The sequence below is a fragment of the Heloderma suspectum genome, chromosome 2, assembly GCF_057233095.1.
Source record: "Heloderma suspectum isolate Gila_16-S chromosome 2, 16-S_ref, whole genome shotgun sequence".
Classification (NCBI taxonomy): domain Eukaryota; kingdom Metazoa; phylum Chordata; class Lepidosauria; order Squamata; family Helodermatidae; genus Heloderma; species Heloderma suspectum.
The window spans coordinates 171,299,287-171,318,154 of NC_139459.1; the positions used below are offsets into that span (position 1 = coordinate 171,299,287).

Below are 18,868 nucleotides of genomic sequence, written 5' to 3' on the forward strand. Positions count from 1 at the left end.
CTGAAACTTTGACAAATCCCTCCTCTTATTATGCTTCAGCTGCTCACCGTGATTTGCCTGTGTCTTGGCGTGCACATTAGACCAAGGGTGGGCAGAAAGTAGGTTGGGGTGATTTGCAGCAGAACAACAAGGATTTCTAACTCCTAGTTGTACAACAATAACTACAATAAAAGGTTCTCCCCGCTCCTGATGCAAACACTTGGGGCGCAACGCTATGCATGTTTAGACAGGAAAAATCTTACAACTCCCAGCATTCCCCAGCCAGGCTGGCTAGGTAAGGAATGCTGGAAGTTGTAGGACTTCTTCCTGTCTAAACATGCACAGGATTGCACTCTTAAGTAGGTTGTTAGAAAACCTGGTCTGTAGTAATTCAGATGGAGATTGGTACTTATAAATGCAAGGTCAGTGTATGTGGCTCCTAGGGCGCAGTAGGGAATTGGCTCTGCCCCCAAAACCACCATTTTGTAACGACTTTGCATTCATGAAAAACACAGTAGATCTTGTAAGCCTAAAGCAAGGGTGGGCAACTTGCAGCCCTCCAGATGTTTTGGCCTACAATTCTCATCATGCCTCACCGTTGGCTATTCTGGCTTTGGCTGATGCAAGGTTATAGGCCAAAACATTTGGAGGGCCACAAGTTGCCTAAAGTCTGCCCATACCTGCACTACAGTCAGCAGTTGACATGCCTAAATGGAGAACTCTGGCAGTTTTCTCTTTTCACACCATGGAAAGAAAAGGGCTAGAGTGGCCTTTGAGGTGAGTGGCTGAGACACATAACATGAGGAAAGGTCTGTCTACACTTCTGTGACTGTTCACACTTTGGAAGAGGGAGTTAGAGCCCTTTGCCTGTCTTTCAGCTCACAGGGGATCAGTCATGGAAGGAAGCCAATGCTGCAAATCCCTCAGCCGTTGCCCAGTTCCAGATTTGGCCCAGTACAAAGTTTAGTTGCCACTCGGGAGTTTAAGGGTGGCGCAAAGGGGTCAAGTAGGGAATTCTAGGCCAAAGACTGGGGAGAAGATTGATTGATTGATTTACAGTATTTTTACCCTGCTCTTCAGCCAGTGCAGCTTACAAAGATTAGTAAAGAGACGCTCCCTGCCCTCAGGCTTACAATTTAAAAGACATGACACAAAAGAAAGAGGGATTGGGAGGGAGGAGGAAAAAAGCAAGGCACAGGCACCGGGTTCTTAGTTTCTAAGTTCGTATAGTTGTTCTTTCTGGCGGGGAAGGGTGAAGCAGGCTCCCTGCAGCTGCTCCCTCTTTGACCAACATATGGGGCCAGGCTGATCTTGCACCTGCTGTGATGTTTACTCTGGGAGGCAGCCTCCCAGTGGCCCTTGGTTCTCTGGCCAATGGATGAGGCCAGAGTCTGCAGTCCCAGGGAACTGTCTGCTGGAGCTGTGTGTTCCTTCTGGCAGGGAAGGTATTTGCATTCCTTTCTCTGAATGGTGCCCTCTCCTTCCTCTCTCTAGAATGAACCTCTGCAAGAAAAGCCTTTGGGGGATCCTGCCACCCCCCTGACCAACAGCCAGGAGCTGGACAGTGGTGTTGGGCGCACGGACGAAAGCACCCGGAACGAGGAGAGCTCTGAACATGACCTCCTAGGAGATGAAGCACCCAGTGCTGCCAACACCCCAGGGAGCCTGCGCAAGTTTGGGCCGAGCCTGCAGCCCCGGGACTTCCACTACAGCATGGACTCACTGCTGGCAGGGGAGCCACCCAGTGCCGTGGGCACAGATGTGATGCCGGGGCTCACCGACGAGGAGTATGAACGCTACCGTGAGCTGCTGGAACTGAAGTGCCACCTGGAGAACGGCAACGACCCAGGCCTGGTGAGCGCCGCGCTGGACGTCAACCGCAACGAGGTGGCCCTGCTGGAGGAGGAGCTTCGCCACCTGGAGTTCAAATGCCGCAACATCCTGCGAGCGCAGAAGATGCAACAGCTACGTGAGCGCTGCATGAAAGCCTGGTTGCTTGAGGAGGAGGGGCTGTATACCTTGGAAGGGGAACCCAAGAAACACGAGTTGTCTGACATCACTGAACTGCCAGAACGCTCCGATAAGGACAGCACCAGTGCCTACAACACTGGGGAGAGTTGCCGAAGCACCCCCTTGTTGGAGAGCCCCTTGCGCCGCTTGGCCGAGCCCCCCAACCTCAACCGTACTGCCCCTCCATCGCCACCGCATCCCAAATTCCGACGGGAAGAGCGGGTTCGGCGCAGCCCCAAAGCAGCCGGGGAAGGGAGCCCGTATTTGAGTCGGCGGCAGCAGCAGCGGGAAGAGCCGCCTGCTCCTATCAGCCCTATGAGCCTAGCCAGCATATGCAAAGACTCTCTTGGGGGCAAAGGAGAGCCCCGCATGGAGTGGAAAGTAAAGGTCCGCAGTGACGGCACACGTTATGTGGCCAAAAGGCCAGTGAGGGACCGGCTGCTCAAGGCCAGGGCCATGAAGATCCGCGAGGAACGCAGCGGCATGACCACAGATGATGACGCTGTCAGTGAGATGAAGATGGGACGCTACTGGAGCAAGGAGGAGCGGAAGCAGCACTTGATTCGTGCCCGTGAGCAACGGAAGCGCCGTGAGTTTATGATGCAGAGCCGGCTGGAGTGCTTGAGGGAGCGGGAAGGCAGCGAAGCTCGGGGGGTGTCTGGTGAGGTCAACATCTTGGCCCTAAGTCACCGCAAAACCATGAAGAAACGGAGTCGGCGTATCCTGGACAACTGGATCACCATCCAAGAGATGCTGGCACATGGCACCCGCTCAGCAGATGGACGCAGGGTTTACAACCCACTGCTGTCTGTCACCACTGTTTGAGTGCATAGGAAGGAACAACAGAGGGAGGTGCAGTTTTCTTTTTCCCTCCAGGTGTGCTGGAGTAAGAAAAATAGGTAGGGCCATCCCATCCAATGTTGCCAGGAAGACTGCTCTTTGAACACACCACAGAAACTTCTTAATATTGCCATCTGAGCTCCGTGGGGCTCGGAAAGGCCCTCCTCTCTGAACCAAATTTAGAGTGGGACAGTAAACCCAGCGTCCCTTCCTGCCTTAAAAACCAGGGGGCAAGATGGGCCACTTCCAAGCCTGCCACCATCAGGAGCTTGCCATGCAGTAAGGTTTATTTTCCTGACGTGCAGTCTGTGGTGAAGGCGATTGTGCAGGGCAGCTCTGCCACCCATCACTTCTGCAAAAGCTTTTGCTAGCTTAGCTATTGCCAGTCACACTCTGAAGCACAAGGAATTGGCTGTAGTCTACATGCAGTGTGCAGAGCACAAGGGAAGCGAGGAGGCTTACCACCTACAGGTCAACAAGACCACTGAAGATCTCCTTCCCCAGCCCCTACTGAGTTGGGATGTTGTGACATCTTTCTGTCCTCTTTTTCTTTTTCTCTCTCTTTTCTCTTTTGTGGTCGTGGCTCTAAATCTTTTTAATTTCTCTATTTAAACCAGGAGGTCTGGGCCCTGGCGGCTCATCTCGCAAGCAACTGACAGTCTCCTTCCTGCATTTTCTACCATCTGATTGCCCCCCACTGCCCCAGGGAGAGGGGTATTAGCTTAGCATAGGGAGGCTGTGGAGCAGATAGCTTGTGGTAAACTCTGTATCTGGGGCTGAACTTGCATTGTTACAATAAAAAACAAAAATGTTCTTTTTACTCATTGCAAAAAAAACCCATAAAAACCCTTTTCGTGGGGCTTTGTTTCTGAAGTTTAATGGTGCAGGACACCTGAAAACAGCAAACCCCTTCCTTTTATACTTTGACAGAACCCTACTAGAAACACACACCTTGATTTAACATATGACTTGCAGTATCTGTCCTTGGCACAAGGTGCTACTTTGGGAAGACAGATTGATGCACAACAGTGAAGCTGAAGAAAGAAAACTAGTTATACTTCACAATAGGACAGTGAGAAAGCCACCTCTGTGAAGTCTGGTGGCATGACCTGACAAAGAATTGTTGAGGTGTTAGCTACTAAAGAAATGTTTACGTATTAATGTTTTATTAATAAATGGAGGCCCACAAATGGAACAGCATATGCTTTACATGCACGAAGTCCTGAATTCAATCTCTGGTATCTAGTCAAAAAGTGAACAAATAGTTGGGATATACCCTTCCTTGAGACTTTGCAGAGCTACAGTTAGAGTAGCACCTAATCATAGGCTAGATGAACCAGTTCTCTGATCCGCTAGATTAAGACACCATTTAGCTGTCATTAAAAATGGCTAGTATATGTCACTACCAAAAAAACTTGAGTACGTAATATAGAACCTATTATTAATTTGTGCTTAGTCAGATTCTATTGTAGCAACACCAGCCAGAAGGAACAAGATAATGGGGATGCTCCAGTATTGCACACCAGGACTGTTAAACACATAATGAAAAAGGCAGCTTCTGTCCCTCATTGAACAGGTAAAATTGGAGCCTACGTAATGGGGCTCCTCTACTCTTCACAGTCTTAAGGACATATCTGTATTCAATATATATATCAGTTTAACTATCCTTTGTCTTCCCTGTGAGCTAAAAATTCGGGGGGGGGACGGGGACGACACACTCTTGTAGACTTGTCAGAGAACTGTGAATGAAATTCCCAGGGTTTCTTGAGAGAAGCCATACCGTTTAAACTGGTACAACATATGTAGTCTACATCAAAGAAAGTGCATCCCCAGTGATATCACAGGCAAAGCAAGAGGGGATACCACATTACTTTTTATTTGACTTTTGGGGCTTGGCAGCATATAAACCAGCCTTCCCCAGCCTGGTGCCCTCTAGATGTTTGGGAGTACAACTCGCAGGATTCCTGACTACTGGCTATGCTGGCTGGGGCTGATGCAAGTTGAAGTCAAAAACACCTGGAAGGCACCAGATTGGGGAAGGGCGATGTTAGGAATAAAAAGAAACACATATGCCTTCAATGTGCTACAGTAGAGATCAGCATTATCTGGCCCCACATAGTGTGGGAACTGCAGCCCGGGGATATGACTAGATTACTTTGGAACCATACTTATAAATGGGCAGATGCTAGAAAACAATGAAAATATGTTTCCTTCTTTCTGCCCTGAACCCATCTCCTCTGTGACTCGAGCTGGGAGGCTTACTGGACTTTTTGTGCACAAGTAATAATCTCATATGCATGTAGTCTAGTTTATAGCTCCATCTCACCCCATGTTGCCTTTTTTCCATCTCTACACTGTGCTAGAATAAGAAGCCACTCTTTTGCCTCTTGCCACACTCAGAAGAGGAGGAAGCACCCAGTCATAGAAAAGAGGAAATAAAAAGGGGCTATGAGTGGTAGGAGCATTTCTCCCTGCTCTTCACACATCATATTTTGTTCATGCATTTAACAATCCAACTTTTTGTTAAAACAAATATGTTCAATCAAACCATAACTGAACACAACTTCCAAGCTGGGTTTAGATATCCAGCTACACAGACTGGAGGGGCCCAGAAACCCTAAGTTGTAACAAAGGTAGGACTCTCACCAATGTTCTCCTAACTGTGGGAGGACAAATCAGCCTTTGAAGCCAGGGATATCCATAAAGCTCACACCTGGGAAAGATAGCATTGCTAGCTGCCCTGTTAACTAACTCAAGCAGATCACAGGAGCACCTGGAAAACAACTCTGGATGGCAAGCAAAGCCAAGCTAGCCTCAAGCAGAGAGAGAGTGCTGTCCAGACAGCTTTACTTGCTCGCTGTAGACAACTGTGAACAGGGACCAGTCCCTAACCAGTTCGATTCACTGCCTTTCCAGGATCACAGTGTGCTGTTCCTGTCAGAGATGGTCTCCCTGCAGCCCCTCTGTAGCTGGCTTTCCCCCTTTAATCCAGCATTAGCACAATTTAGGAGTGGTGTAATCCCACCTGCACTGCACTGCCTCACACCAGGAGCCGCTGTCATTAGGCAGATAAGGAGCTATGGCATGAATACTGCTGCACCTAGGGACAGACTGCTTAACAGGATTAAGGCAAAGGAAAACAGACCCAAAGCTCAGGGGTGGGAAGGCAGCTGCCTTCACAGCCAATCCCCACCACTGAGACAACCTCTGCTTCCAAGACAATCCAGGGTATTTCTTTTTTAACAGAAGGGTGTGCGCAGAGTTACAAAAAATGAGCACGGGTCCAATCCAGGAATCCACTCTTGATTCCACCAGAAGCATTTGCTACATTGAGTCCTTTTAAATTCTTTCTCAGTCCTTTAATTCCAACAAGCCTGCTATCCTGAAACATTACTTTTAGAGGCAAGGAACATAGGGAAGAGATCCAATACGAGCAAATGTTTCCTGCCTGAATCAGTGATTGAACAGAAACACTGGCCCTTGCACTCTTTGCTGCACTCTTTGCCCCCTTCCCCCGCAGCCAAAACGATTTATAGCAGAACTTGAAGAGCCAATTGCTGGCAGGCCACAGGCTGGCTGCATTTCTGAAGAGTGATGTGACAAAGGGCATCTGTTGTGGAGCCCGGTACACAGTAATCTTTAGCCTCCCACCGAAGGGACACAAAAGACGGCAAGACTGGCATACAGAGTTTATTGAAGTGACTTATGCTTGGATGTTGCTCTTGGCACTAAAGGCCATGTAATATACAAGGAGCCCAATGAAGGCTGCCAGCACCTCAGTTGAGACCCACGGTCCGCTCCAGGCACCCTGAGACACAGGAAAAAAAGGGAAAGAACAGAAACAGGCTGGTCAGGGAGCTATGCATGCTTGAGGAATTATGCAGCTGAATCTCCTAGGCATCTCCACTTTGGGCCCTTCTCTAGACTCCAAGGGAAGAACACAGCACAGCAGTGGCTAGGACAAGGAGCCTTGAGAGACTTAAAAAATAAGCAGCCATAAGGGCAGATGGATTCAAGAGAGGGCAGGGATTTGCATCCAGGGTTTAACCCTGGCTCAGGTGTAAGATCATCTTAATGGTCACGCAGTAGATCAGACCTATCACTGTACTGTCCAACCATAGGGTTTTGTTTCCTATGGGAAGTGCGGGACGAGATTGTTTTCTAGGGGAAGTGCTTGTGGAGGTAGCAATTTACTCAGGCTGGGGGAACCCAACAGCCTAAGCCACTCTAGGTTATCTCCCAGTCACTTACACCTCAATTGAGTAAATGGGATCACAAAGGAAGATACTGACACTGAGCAGGGATGCACTTAACATTTCACGTGGCTGCGGGGACTGTTGCAGAATGCAGTATTTTCAAAGTGCCACAGAACTTTGACTTCCCCCTTCCCACCATCTTTTTAAAGCAATCTTTAAGCCCATACAGGTGTGAAGGAAAGCGTAAAAGCACATCTCAGAAGCCAGGGAGTTGTTTTCTAGTGACCGAGATTTTGGTGGCTGGCACACATCTTTATTCCCCCATCCCTTTACTACTGCCCAACTCTTGCACACTATGTACTGCCAATCTTCCTGGCCTCCCTTCCTTGCGGTCCCCTAGTCTTTGCCAATTTTTAGTAATTTCAGTATCTGAATATTGAAGGTTGAGTAAGCCATGCAAAACTGATTCAGATTAAAAAAATATGTCCTGCCTGTGGAAGCTAGACTTCTTCTGGCCTCATGGCCAAAGAAACAAACACCACATTTGTGCCCTTCACAGGACACACTCACAAACTGCATTGCAAAACTGCCATAAATAACCTCGTTAATCCAGCCCTGATTGAAAGATCTGCCTTAGCAGCAGAAGCGGTTCTATCCCATCTCTTCTTGGACACTGGTCACCCTTGGAAGTAGCTCCATTCCCATCGAGCAGCTGCCTTCCCCTGCCCCTTTTTACTCACTCGATGATCCACATTGACTGTAAAGAGGGGTTTAATCTCAGAGACATCCTCATTGTTGCGTTGAGCCTAGAACAGGAGAAAAGATTGGGATAATTGGATTTACACGCAAATCAGTGAATTAAGTGGGGCTCCCCATGGAATAATATTCTCCTGACAGGTCTGACACCATCATCATTCCCATACACCAGGGGTGGGGAAATTCCAGCCAGCAGGACTCTCTAATCCAGTCTGCAAAGCTTTGCTGGTGGGCACACACTCCCTTTAAAAAACCTGTCACCCCCCAGCCCCTCACCTTTTATCTGTCTCCCCCCCCCCACCCCTCCCAATGCTGTTCAGTGTTTTCATGGGGCGGGGGTTGGCTGTTGGAACACTTTTCCCATGCTTCTCCCTGCTGAGCGCTGAAAAAGGCTCCCTCTCAGTACTCTGCAGGGTACTGCTCTTATCTCCAATCAGCTGGTGAGTGGAGAGAAAAGCTTTTCCCTGCAGGGGAGAAAGCTGATGAGTGATTCAGTCCTGCTTATTTCTGAGGCTTGTCATGCTTACTTCTGAACAGATATACAAATGCTTACTCTGCTTACTTGTGAGTAGGTATGCAGAGGCTTGGTGTTTAGAATACTCTTTGAAAGCACTGCCGAGTGATTCAGCCCCATGCACAGATGGAATGCAACCGCTGAGACCTTTTCCACACTGGAATTCGGCCCTTGGCCTGAAAAAGATTCCCCACCGCTGTCCTACACTGAACAGCTGCACAAGAATAGGTGCAGCGGAGAATGCGAGAAGGTATGACAGACTGGCATAAGGCACAGCAGTGGAATAGGACTACGGCAGTCAGCTACTGATACGAGAGTTTAAGAAAATATTAGGACTGTGTTCTCAGAACAGGGTCAAGGTAGGTGAGAACAGTGCTTAAATTCTTGTTTAAAAAGACACTGGAGACCAGGTCTTCATGTGATCCTTGCCACCTGCCATAAAACGAAGCCTCACTCTTTAGCTTGAAGTGTGTGAAGACAGGCTGCAGTTGCTTGGTGGCAAGGGGAAAACACTCTGTACATGCTCAGAGGTCTATCTAAAAACAGGCACAAACAGAAGGTGGAGTGGAGAGATTTAGCCTTAAACGATTGGAGGACAAGGGGTAGAGCTGTGAAAGACCAACAATACGTGCAAAAGAGTTGACTTACTTATGCTACTGGAGAGGGAATGCCACCAACTTTTGAATTACTCTCAGGTCCACATGCTGAGATCCATTTGTCAGAAATCCGATTGCCGATAACACAGCCTATGTACAGTTTACCTAAGCCTTCTCCTTCTATCTACCACAGGGCAACCTCACCTTGCGCAAGACGCTATAGGACTCTTCATCAAAAAATTTCACCTCATAGGTGCCCGAGCGGGCCAGCTTGTGCTCCATGCTCCAGGAGACCTGCCCGAGAAAGGGATACTGGATCAGTGTTGAGAGAAATTGGACCCTCCCTGATTGGACAGGGACAGACACACACACACACATGCATAGGTGTGCCATCCGCTTCAGTAGCCAGAGCTACATCAAGCCAAACTAGCCAATGGTTCAGGGTTGCAGCTTGCTTTAGCATGGATTACACTATGGAGGGATCTATGGAGTCAGACCCACCATAAATCCAGAGCCATGCATTTGTGCAGGGAGAAAACTACCTCCCTACTACCTATTTATATTGCACAAAGACTGGCAACTTGTTCAGCAATGCCAACATCATATACCCTAACCCAACAGACAGAGCTAGACTGCTTACTTCAGTTACTGGAAGTTGCACATTTTTCATATCACCATGCCACAATCATCACTGATAAACTATACACAATGGACAGCACTTATTCTACAATATCCTTGCTCCAATACTGTTGTGCTCAAGGGTCAATGATGTGAACCAGTGTTTTTTTATTCCAGGACTCAACTCCCGAGTGCTTATTTTTACTTGCTTTATTTTGGGGGGGTAAACGTACCTTTCCTTGCTGTTACATTTTCAAATAATGAGCCAAAAAGGCAAGAATGTGAAAACAAACCAGAAGAGAAGGCAGCACATTTTGCAAACCTGACAAATCAAAGTGCTCATTCTCAAGCTTAGAGAACACATCTTGCCCAAGGCTGCCCTGAAGATGTATGACTGAGCTGGAATTTCAACTTGCATCAATACTATCCTGTCCACAGCATGCTACTAGCATTACACTGCCTCTACCCTTGAACCACTGCTTGTTCTTACCTGATAGCGGCCGACATCCTGACCCCGAGTGACTGGGAACTGCTTGCCATTGACATCTGCATAGAGGGCAACGTTCTACAGAAAGAGCAAGTATGATGAATATAACATCCACAGCACACCCTCATGCTGAAACCTCAGTGTGGTTTTTCCATCCTTCCTCAACAATGGGATAGGCAGACCCTCCTAGTTTAAATGCCAGCATGCCCTACAAATAAGAGGGCTTGGAGGGCCATTGGTAGAGAACCCAGAGAGGTGTGGCTCCTGACTGTGCCTTTTCACTCTCTCCCAAAATCCACATGTGCCACCCACTTCAGTGGCTGGGGCTACAGCAAGCCAGACCAGCCAATGGTTCGGGGAGGCATGTTTCTGTGGCATGGAGTACACTATGGGAAGCCCATGGAAAGGGACCCACCATAAATCCAAAGCCATGCACCTGCTGAGACACACTCATTGCAAAAGTGGAACTCTGCGTCCTGGTTCCCAGACCCGTACCAAGCCTACTAGATCTGGGGTGGGCAAAACTCTTGCGGAATTTATTCTTTACTAAAATCCAGAGATCCACTGACTAGAGCCTTGCACAAAAGACATGCACTTAAGAAGTAAAGAATTCTGAGCCCAGGAAGTAAAGAATTCTGCACCTAGGAATTTGTTTCAAATATCAGACCTGAAACTGACTCGCAGTCCGTCCACACACAAAAGTCATTCCTGATTATCCCAAGCTTTCTTCATTTCAGCAGTATAATGGGGAGAGTGTGTCTGTCATTTTCTTGATGCTATTGTTAAACAATTGGTTGTCAGAAATCCTTGCCAACCAACTGGAAAATCATGCAGAGATGATCCAGATCTACTTCTTTCTCACCACTGGACTGGATTGCACTTTCCTCTATAAAGTGAAAGAAGCCAAGTATACAGGCACTCACCTGAGCTCCATTCTTACAGGTGAGGGAGATCTCAACAATGAAGACAGTCTCTGAAGAAATAACAGCATCTGAGGTAGTGTAGTAGGATGGAGAGATGGCTGGTTCTGTGCAGGTTTCAGCTGACAAGAGAAACTGGCTTATGAATCAAAACATTCTGAGAATAAGCCAACATTTTAGGCTATTCATACATGGTCTACATGGCAGTGTTCCTATGAGCTCAGCATGTCATACCAGAACATACTCCAGACATTTCTGGAAACCACCCAATGCTGTCAACTGCCTCTGCTTGCTTTATGAAAGGAACTTATCAGGGTGATGGACCCTAATCAGAAAGAAAACACACTTCCCACCTTTTAAAAAACACGCCCTCCCCCAAATTCGGGAGTCAGGGCTCTGCACTCAGATTTCTAAAACAAGATGGGCATGTGTATGCATGTGCATATGTATGCAAATCTTTCAAATATTTCTAAAGATGAGCCCAGCATGAATCACCTCATCTCAGTGTACTCCCAGATAAGGCTTTTAGTGTGCAATCACTGTGTCTCATTCACAGAATTTTACTGGGGGGGGGGGGGGCTCCCAGAGAGTGGCATCATCACTTGGGGCCGTCTCATGTTTTCCCATAGCTTCTTCCATCTTTATTCTTACCAGAAAAAATCAGTTCAGGAGGGAAAGACAGAATAGCTGCGTAATGGCTTTTGACTGGTAGCAATAGAAGCCATCCATCTGAAAGCAACCTCAGTGCAGGAGAATCCGAGAAATTTCCTCTCAGTCAAAGGGTCAGCTCCCTTTCTACTTTTAGAAAGTGGATGAAAACAAGCCTTTTCAGAGGGTCTTTGCTATGCTGGCTCACAATCTGAGCTAGACTTAGCTGTTAGCAACTAGGAAATATTGATTTTATTATGGTGTGATTGATTATGTTTCACATCACTGTATTCTATATTGCTAATTGCTTCAAGAGCTTCACTAGAAATTGGTCTATACATTAAGCAAGCAAGCCCAGAGCAAACAGTATGCTAAATCTCATTTCAAACCCCACTAACACAGGTAAGAGCTAATAACCCACCCACGGCCAGTTTAGCACTTCACCCATTGTCTCATTAAACATATGTACAGTGGCAAATGTGTGCATTATAAAGCCATACATGCCAAGAAAATTGCCTATGGCTCCCCATCAAATTGATTTGCAGTCGCAAACACACTTGCTGCTACAAAACATGCAAAGAGGGCCTAAATCTTAGGAGGAACAGGAAGGGCTTGGAGATGGAGACTTGCTCAAGGAATTTAGGGGAGGTGTGTGGGAAGAAGACAGACATCCTATATGCACAACTATAGCTACTGGCTATGAGATCAAAACTTCACCTCCACCATGAACTCTCTCCAACAAGGAGAATTTATGAGGAGCTTTTTTCCTTCTGGATAATGTTTATCACTCAAGGAAAGGACACATTCATTCTTCCTGAATTTCAAGTTTTTTGTTTTTGTATTACTTAAACGGTAGGAATTAAGATTGCTGGGAGAATTATTAACAACCTCAGATACGCAGACAATACCACCCTAATGGCAGAAAGTGAAGAGAAGCTAAAGAGCCTCTTCTTGAGGGTGAAAGTGGAGAGTGCAAAAGCTGGTTTGAAACTCAACATTCAAAAAACTAAGATCATGGCATCTGGCCCCATCACTTCCTGGCACATAGAAGGGGAAGAAATGGAAGCAGTGACAGATTTTATTTTCTTGGGCTCCAAGATTACCACAGACGGTGACTGTAGCCATGAAATTAAAAGACGCTTGCTCCTTGGGAGGAAAGCTATGGCAAACCTAGACAGCATAATAAGAAGCAGAGACATCACCTTGCCGACAAAGGTCTGTATAATCAAAGCTATGGTTTTCCCAGTAGTAACGTATGGCTGTGAGAGCTGGACTACAAGGAAGGCTGAGCGCCGAAGAATGGATGCTTTCGAACTGTGGTGCTGGAGTGCAAGAAGGTCAAATCAGTCAATCCTAGAGGAAATCAACCCTGAGTGCTCATTGGAAGGACAGATACTGAAGCTCAAATATTTTGGCCACCTTATGCGAAGAGGAAACTCCCTGGAAAAGACCCTGATGCTGGGAAAGATTGAAGGCAAAAGGAGAAGGGGACTGCAGAGGATGAGAAGGCTAGACAGCATCAGCGATGCAATGAATATGGACTTGAGCACACTCTGGGAGGGAGTGGAGGACAGGAAGGCCTGGCGTGCTATGGTCCATGGGGTGACAAACAGTCGGACACGACTTAACGACTGAACAACAACAACAACATTTATAACTACTTAGTGTTAAAAGTAACTAGAAATGTTAATACACTACTGATTAAAAAAAACTTACTCAAATAATCAGTAAGCCATTCTCTCTCTCAGCCTCCCCACCTACCATTTGCAATATGGGAAAATACTGATGTACCATACAGCATCATTGAAAGCTCTAAATTGGTCTCCAGCAATTCAGTCAGCCTTCCCCAACTAGATGCCCTCCCAAAGTCTTGGACTACAACTCCCTTTTTCCCCAGCCAGCATGGCAGAGAAGCCTGCATTAGATAACGCGCCCAAATTCGCTCTTTACTCAGTTCATCATCCAAAATTGATCAGAACCTTTGCAGATGGAAGTATTACCATGCTTTTCTTTACTCCTGCTCTGTTTTACAAGGGATCTGTGCATTCTAATTAGTGTTAGAAACTGATCTGAGTAACTGCTTTAAAATTTCCAAAAGGAAAATGGTCACTGTTTCTTTATTCTAGCATGTTTGGTGGAACCTGAGAACCAAACTATAATTAGTCTGCAAAAAGCTTCCTCATTCATAACCTTAAGAAAACTGAAACTACCACAGATGGAGCTTCCACTATGCCTTTTACTAACATTATTTTTTTCTCCCCACTTTCTTTTCTGTGTCAAAATCCCGGGATTTTATTTTTAGAGAGAGAGAGAGAGAGGCGGACGAGAAAACGGGAGGCGAGCGGGGCCGTACCGGGAAGCAGCCAGGGGACCAGACCGGGCCCCTGACCAGAGACGCCTCACGCCGCGGTGGGGAGGAGAGAGAAGTGAAGGGAGGCCCACAAGAAGAGCTACGGAAGCCACCGAGGGTCTCCATACCTCGCACCCGGCTCAGCAGCACCAGCGCGGACACCAACCACGGCAGCCCCAACCCGACCCCCGCCATGGCCAAGCCGCGAGAGAACGACCAAGGACCAACCTGCGGCAGCTAAGCCGATGCATCCGCCTCCCGCGCGGGGGATGTCGGGAAGGGCCACCAGCCAATCAGCGGCAGCGGCGCCATTCTCGCCCTTGCTCCTGCGCCGCGTGACACGGGGCGGCTCGAAAGGAAAGAGACGTGGCCTTCTGCGAAGAGTTCTAAAATGGCCGCTCGCGACTTTTGTCGCGTCGACACGTTAACAGGGCAGAAGCAACCGAAGGGGCCTTACTGCGCACGCGTGATATGGATCCAATTATTTTGTTCGAAAGCGACGGCGAGCCCGAAAACATGGCCGCCGGGGACTTATTTAACGCTGATGCAGCGACCTGGACAAAGGCAATAAAATGGGAATGGTTCGCGCATGCGCATTATCCTCCTGCGATGGCTGCCCAACCGCTCTCGTTTAATCAAAATCACGTTTAAAAATGTCGCGACATTTACAGCGCAATCCTGTCTAGTCCGAAGTAAGTCCTATTAAGTTCAATGGGGCTACTTCCCAGGTAAGTGAGTAGCGCATTACAGCCTTAGAAGGATTGCCGATTAGGCTTTGTAACAGAGATATCGGACATGTACTGTCCTCAGTAAAACGGGCCTTTTCGAAAAAACTGTCACAGGGTGCGACCACCGAAAACACGCCGACCACCTGCCGAAGATGCTGCGGCGGACAAGCACGTGTAGTCGAACAGAGCTTCTGTTGCCAGTGTTTGGTCGCCGTTCCCCATTGGACAAAGGAGGTGAAAGGGCGGGACGAGAGAATGTAAACCAATGAGAACGCGTTTATGATAGGAGGTGGGCATGAGCGTTGAAAGTGCGCCTGATTGGTCAAGGGTGGTAGCGTGATTTTTTTTTTTTTTAATAAGTGCGCCGCTTGGAGGAGGAGGAGGAGTGGCAGCCATGGCAACGAAACCGTCTTCCAGAGACCTGTCTCTTAGCAACCGGTACTACAAAAGGGGCCGACATTGTCCCTGCAGCCTCCAGTTGCTGATCTTCTGACAGGCTGATTTTGTGTATTACCGTTATTAGGCCAGCCAAAAGGTCACAAAAACATATGCAAGCTTTCAGGATCTCCAGATCTCTTAATCAGGCCAGATGTTACAACAAGCAGAGGTGTTGTTTTTTACATGGGGATGATGAGATGAAAAAAGGCCTGATGATGGTGAGGTCACACTGTCTGCGTGTTCACATAGCCCGAGTTGCACTTGTGTTACCTTCATTAGCTAAACATATGCAGCCTAGGTCTTAAGACTGCAGTCCTATACATGCTTAACTGGGAGTAACTCTCATTGAAATCAGTGGGTCCTGTCCTGGATTTTTAGGAAACAGCTGATTTTGCTTCATTGGACTTGCTGGGAAGACTACTGAGAAAATGCTAACTCATCTCTCTTAAAACAATATAAGAAGTCTTATAAAATGCAAATGCCAAATGTTTAATGATAAATAATTAAGAATTTTAAAAATGAAGATAAGGGTGTAATCCTAAGCATGTTTAAGGTGCGATCCTATGCATGTTTAGACCAAAGTAAGACTTAGTAAGATTAGTAAGACTTTTCTGTTTAAACATACATAGGATTGCGCCTTAAAAGTAGTGATTGTATTAAAGGAAAGATACACAAAGACACAAGCAGATTCACAATGAATTCTGGGTAACTGGCAAAAATATAATTGTCCAGATTACCTAGATGGTATCCAAAGAGAATATGCTACGTTAGAGACCTATCACTTGGGCTAAAGAATTATTTGAGTAATGAGCAAGTGTGAGACTGCATTATTCCAGGTCAAAAGTGTACTTAAAGTTTTTGCTTATCAATTAATGAGCAACAAATATTGTGTAAGATATATACATATATATATATATATATATATATGTATGTATATATATATATACTCGGCCTTAAGGGGCCGCGGTGGCTTAGTAGTTAAGACGCTGAACTGCAGACTGGAAGGTTGGCGGGTCAGCAGTTCGAGACCCGAGTGCTGCGTGACGGAGTGAGCTCCCGTCTTCAGTCCCAGCTTCTGCCAACCTAGCAGTTCGAAAGCAAGAAATTGCAAGTAGATAAATAGGTACCGCCTCAGCGGGAAAGGTAACAGCGTTCCGTGCACCTCGGTGTTCAGTCATGCTGGCCACATGACCACAGAAGCGTCTTTGGACAGCGCTGGCTCTTCGGCTTAGAAACGGGGATGAGCACCGCACCCTAGAGTCAGAGACGACTGGTTGGGGACACCTTTACCTTTACCTTTAAGATATATACATACAAAAAACTTGATATACAGATGTCTAGAAAAATTTATAGACTTAGGTTTAATTCGCAAATTTTGAGTAAGAAGTTATCTTCTCAAAGGTATCATTCGAAATTGATCTATCTAACCTGAAAGGTGTACATCGGAGGGAGCAATCCTATGTGGATAGACGGCTGCCTCCAAACTCAGAGGCGACCACCTGTCCAATGCACAGTGGGAGGAGTGCAGCGGGGATCCTCTCCGCTGTGCTCCAGCCACCCTTCATTTGCAGCTAAACAGCTGATTTCAGCTGTCTAGCTGTGAGACATCGGAGCTCGGGGTGGGGAGGCCGGACAACACATAGGAAGTGTTGTACTGGCACTTACAAACGCCCTTCCCCACCCCTGCAAACATGCCTCCCCCCCACCCTTTTAGCTTTGCCCTTATGAGGCTTGTGTACCTCTCAGCTGAAAAGCCTATACAGTATTGAATGGGGAACTTGGTACTTAGAATGAGATCTCTTTCTTTTTTAAACTATTAGAACTAAAGGTTTAAGAACAAGAAATGTTTAGGAAATTATATTTCCTGTTAAGCTATTAAGATCTAAGAATCTTTAGCAAAGCTCTACTTAACAATAAATATGTTTTAGGGAGTATTCCTACTGGGATAGGCGGCTGCCTCCAAACTCGGAGGTGATTGCCTATCCAATGCAGGGCAGGAGAAGCACAGAGGGGATCGTCCTCCCACATGCTTCAGCTGCCCTGAATTTGCAGCTAGACAGCCAATTTTGGCTGTCTAGCTACAGAAAGGCGGAGCAGGGGAAGTGGCCTCTGGACAGCATGATGGATGTGTCGTACCGGCATTTCCTCCTTCCCTGCACTGGAACGCCTCCCCAGAAAGCCCCATTTTCACTGCTTTGTGCTTCTCTTCTGAGTACAGAGAATGGGGCCATTCCGAGCTGCCTGCGAGGCAGCGTGGGAGGGGGGGAAGGTCGGTTCCGGGAAACCAACGTATCCTATGTCATTTTATGCAACTTATATTTTGATGCAATGTTACAAGTATATTTCTAATAACAATTTAAAAATGGATTAAAAGATGTTTCCCTTACTGATTCTTGTTAAAACAAAAACAAAACTGAATCCAACTAAAACAATTTTTGGTGTACATTCTGTTTGAAGTGTCTTGATCAGCTAGCTATTGGTAGTTAACTGGCAGCCAAAGGCTTCCAAAATACTAGAGCTAGAGTTTGAAAACTCTCAGCAAAGGCCAAATCTGTAACATTTACTTTTGAGTAGGCATGCATAGGATTGTGTCACTATTAGGGTGCGATCCTGTGGGTTGCACCGTAGGTACCCGTAAGCCCCCAAACTTGAAGGCTCATGGGTATCCTATGCCCCCTGCATGTTAGCTAGATGGCCGATTTTCCCCGTCTAGTGGAGGCTTCAGGGAGGGGGAGGGAAGGAGGCTGGGGCGGTGATAGGAAAAGATGTAAGCCAGCTGCCCTGGCCTCCTCCCCTCCCCCAGGAAAGCCCCCTTTCCCTGTCTGCCTCCATTTTATGAGCGCAGAGAAGCAGCTGGAACAATTCTTTCTGTGCTGGCTACGATGGGGAGGGGGTGAGGAGCACGGTTTCTGAGCTCAGAGTCCTGTCTACAAGCTCAGAGCCAGGAAACTGAAAAATCCTATGTCCCGCAGACACTGTCTAGGGGATATAGGATTGCTCTCTCCATCACTCTCCAAGACCTAATTTTCACAGGGGTGGAAAATCTGTGCCTGGACTGTTTCACTTCAAGGTGTATGTGGAAACACATGACTGAATATTTATTTCTACAAAATAAGGAACAGACCCCAAACTTACCTGTTTATAGTTAACACAGTTCCCCGCCCCCCTCTGGCAACTGTCACTGCTGAGGACATCAGAGGGAAAGACAGCACCAGGCAGGCACCCCTCCATCATGCCTGGATCTGTATGAGGCCATCAGAAGAAGAGGAAGCAGCAGCCCTTCCACTGTATCCATGACCTGTTAAACTTTGCAACTAAGAATCTAGTGCCGGAATTTGCTTTTTTCCTCCTCCCTCCCAATCCCCTTTCCTTTTGTGTTGTGTCTTTTGGATTGTAAGCCTGCAGGCAGGGACTGCCTTATTTCTTATCTTTGTAAGCTGCCTTGGGAGCTTTTCTGGCTAAAGAGTGGAATGAAAATGTTATAAATAAATAAACTGACAGGTTACCTATAGAAGGGATATTGTAGAGCTGGAGAAGGTACAGGAAAGGGCAAGCAAAATTATCCAAGGGCTGGAGCAACTCCTCCCATGAGGAGAGGTTCTGTGCCTCTGTAGCTTAGAAAAAGGGTGAGTAACGGGGTGGGGGACATGACAGAAGTTTATGAAATTATGCATGGAGAAAGTAGATACGGAGATGCTTTTTGCCCTCATTAGAACCCGGGGTCATTCAGTCAAGCTAAATGGTGAGAGGTTCAGGACAGACAAGAGGAAGGATTTATTCATACAGCT

General features: G+C 47.0%; 2 protein-coding genes and 2 non-coding genes across 5 annotated transcripts in view; 1 reads left to right on the forward strand and 3 right to left on the reverse strand.

The window, feature by feature from the left end:
* The window catches only part of PDZD4 (PDZ domain containing 4), a 27,190-nt gene extending 23,162 nt beyond the window's left edge, over window positions 1-4,028 (forward strand). For both annotated transcript variants that reach the window (XM_084836009.1, XM_084836011.1), the window contains exon 8: window positions 1,474-4,028. In XM_084836009.1, coding sequence (XP_084692135.1) covers window positions 1,474-2,814 — 1,341 coding nt within the window. In that variant the 3' untranslated portion in view covers window positions 2,815-4,028. The remainder of the gene's footprint in view (window positions 1-1,473) is intronic.
* Window positions 3,982-14,153, reverse strand: SSR4 (signal sequence receptor subunit 4). The gene is made up of 6 exons (XM_084836012.1): window positions 14,043-14,153; window positions 10,920-11,038; window positions 10,000-10,074; window positions 9,096-9,185; window positions 7,766-7,831; window positions 3,982-6,637 (listed from the first exon to the last, which is right to left on the reverse strand). Exons 1-6 carry the CDS (start codon window positions 14,107-14,109, stop codon window positions 6,533-6,535), a joined length of 522 nt encoding a protein of 173 aa, XP_084692138.1. The 5' UTR covers window positions 14,110-14,153; the 3' UTR covers window positions 3,982-6,532.
* LOC146353238 (small nucleolar RNA SNORA42/SNORA80 family) lies at window positions 9,274-9,411 on the reverse strand. Its single transcript, XR_014788703.1, has one exon. It is a non-coding gene; the product is annotated as a small nucleolar RNA SNORA42/SNORA80 family (small nucleolar RNA).
* On the reverse strand, window positions 10,294-10,430 carry LOC146353239 (small nucleolar RNA SNORA42/SNORA80 family). The gene has a single exon (XR_014788702.1). It is a non-coding gene; the product is annotated as a small nucleolar RNA SNORA42/SNORA80 family (small nucleolar RNA).
* Window positions 14,154-18,868: the final 4,715 nt, after the last annotated feature.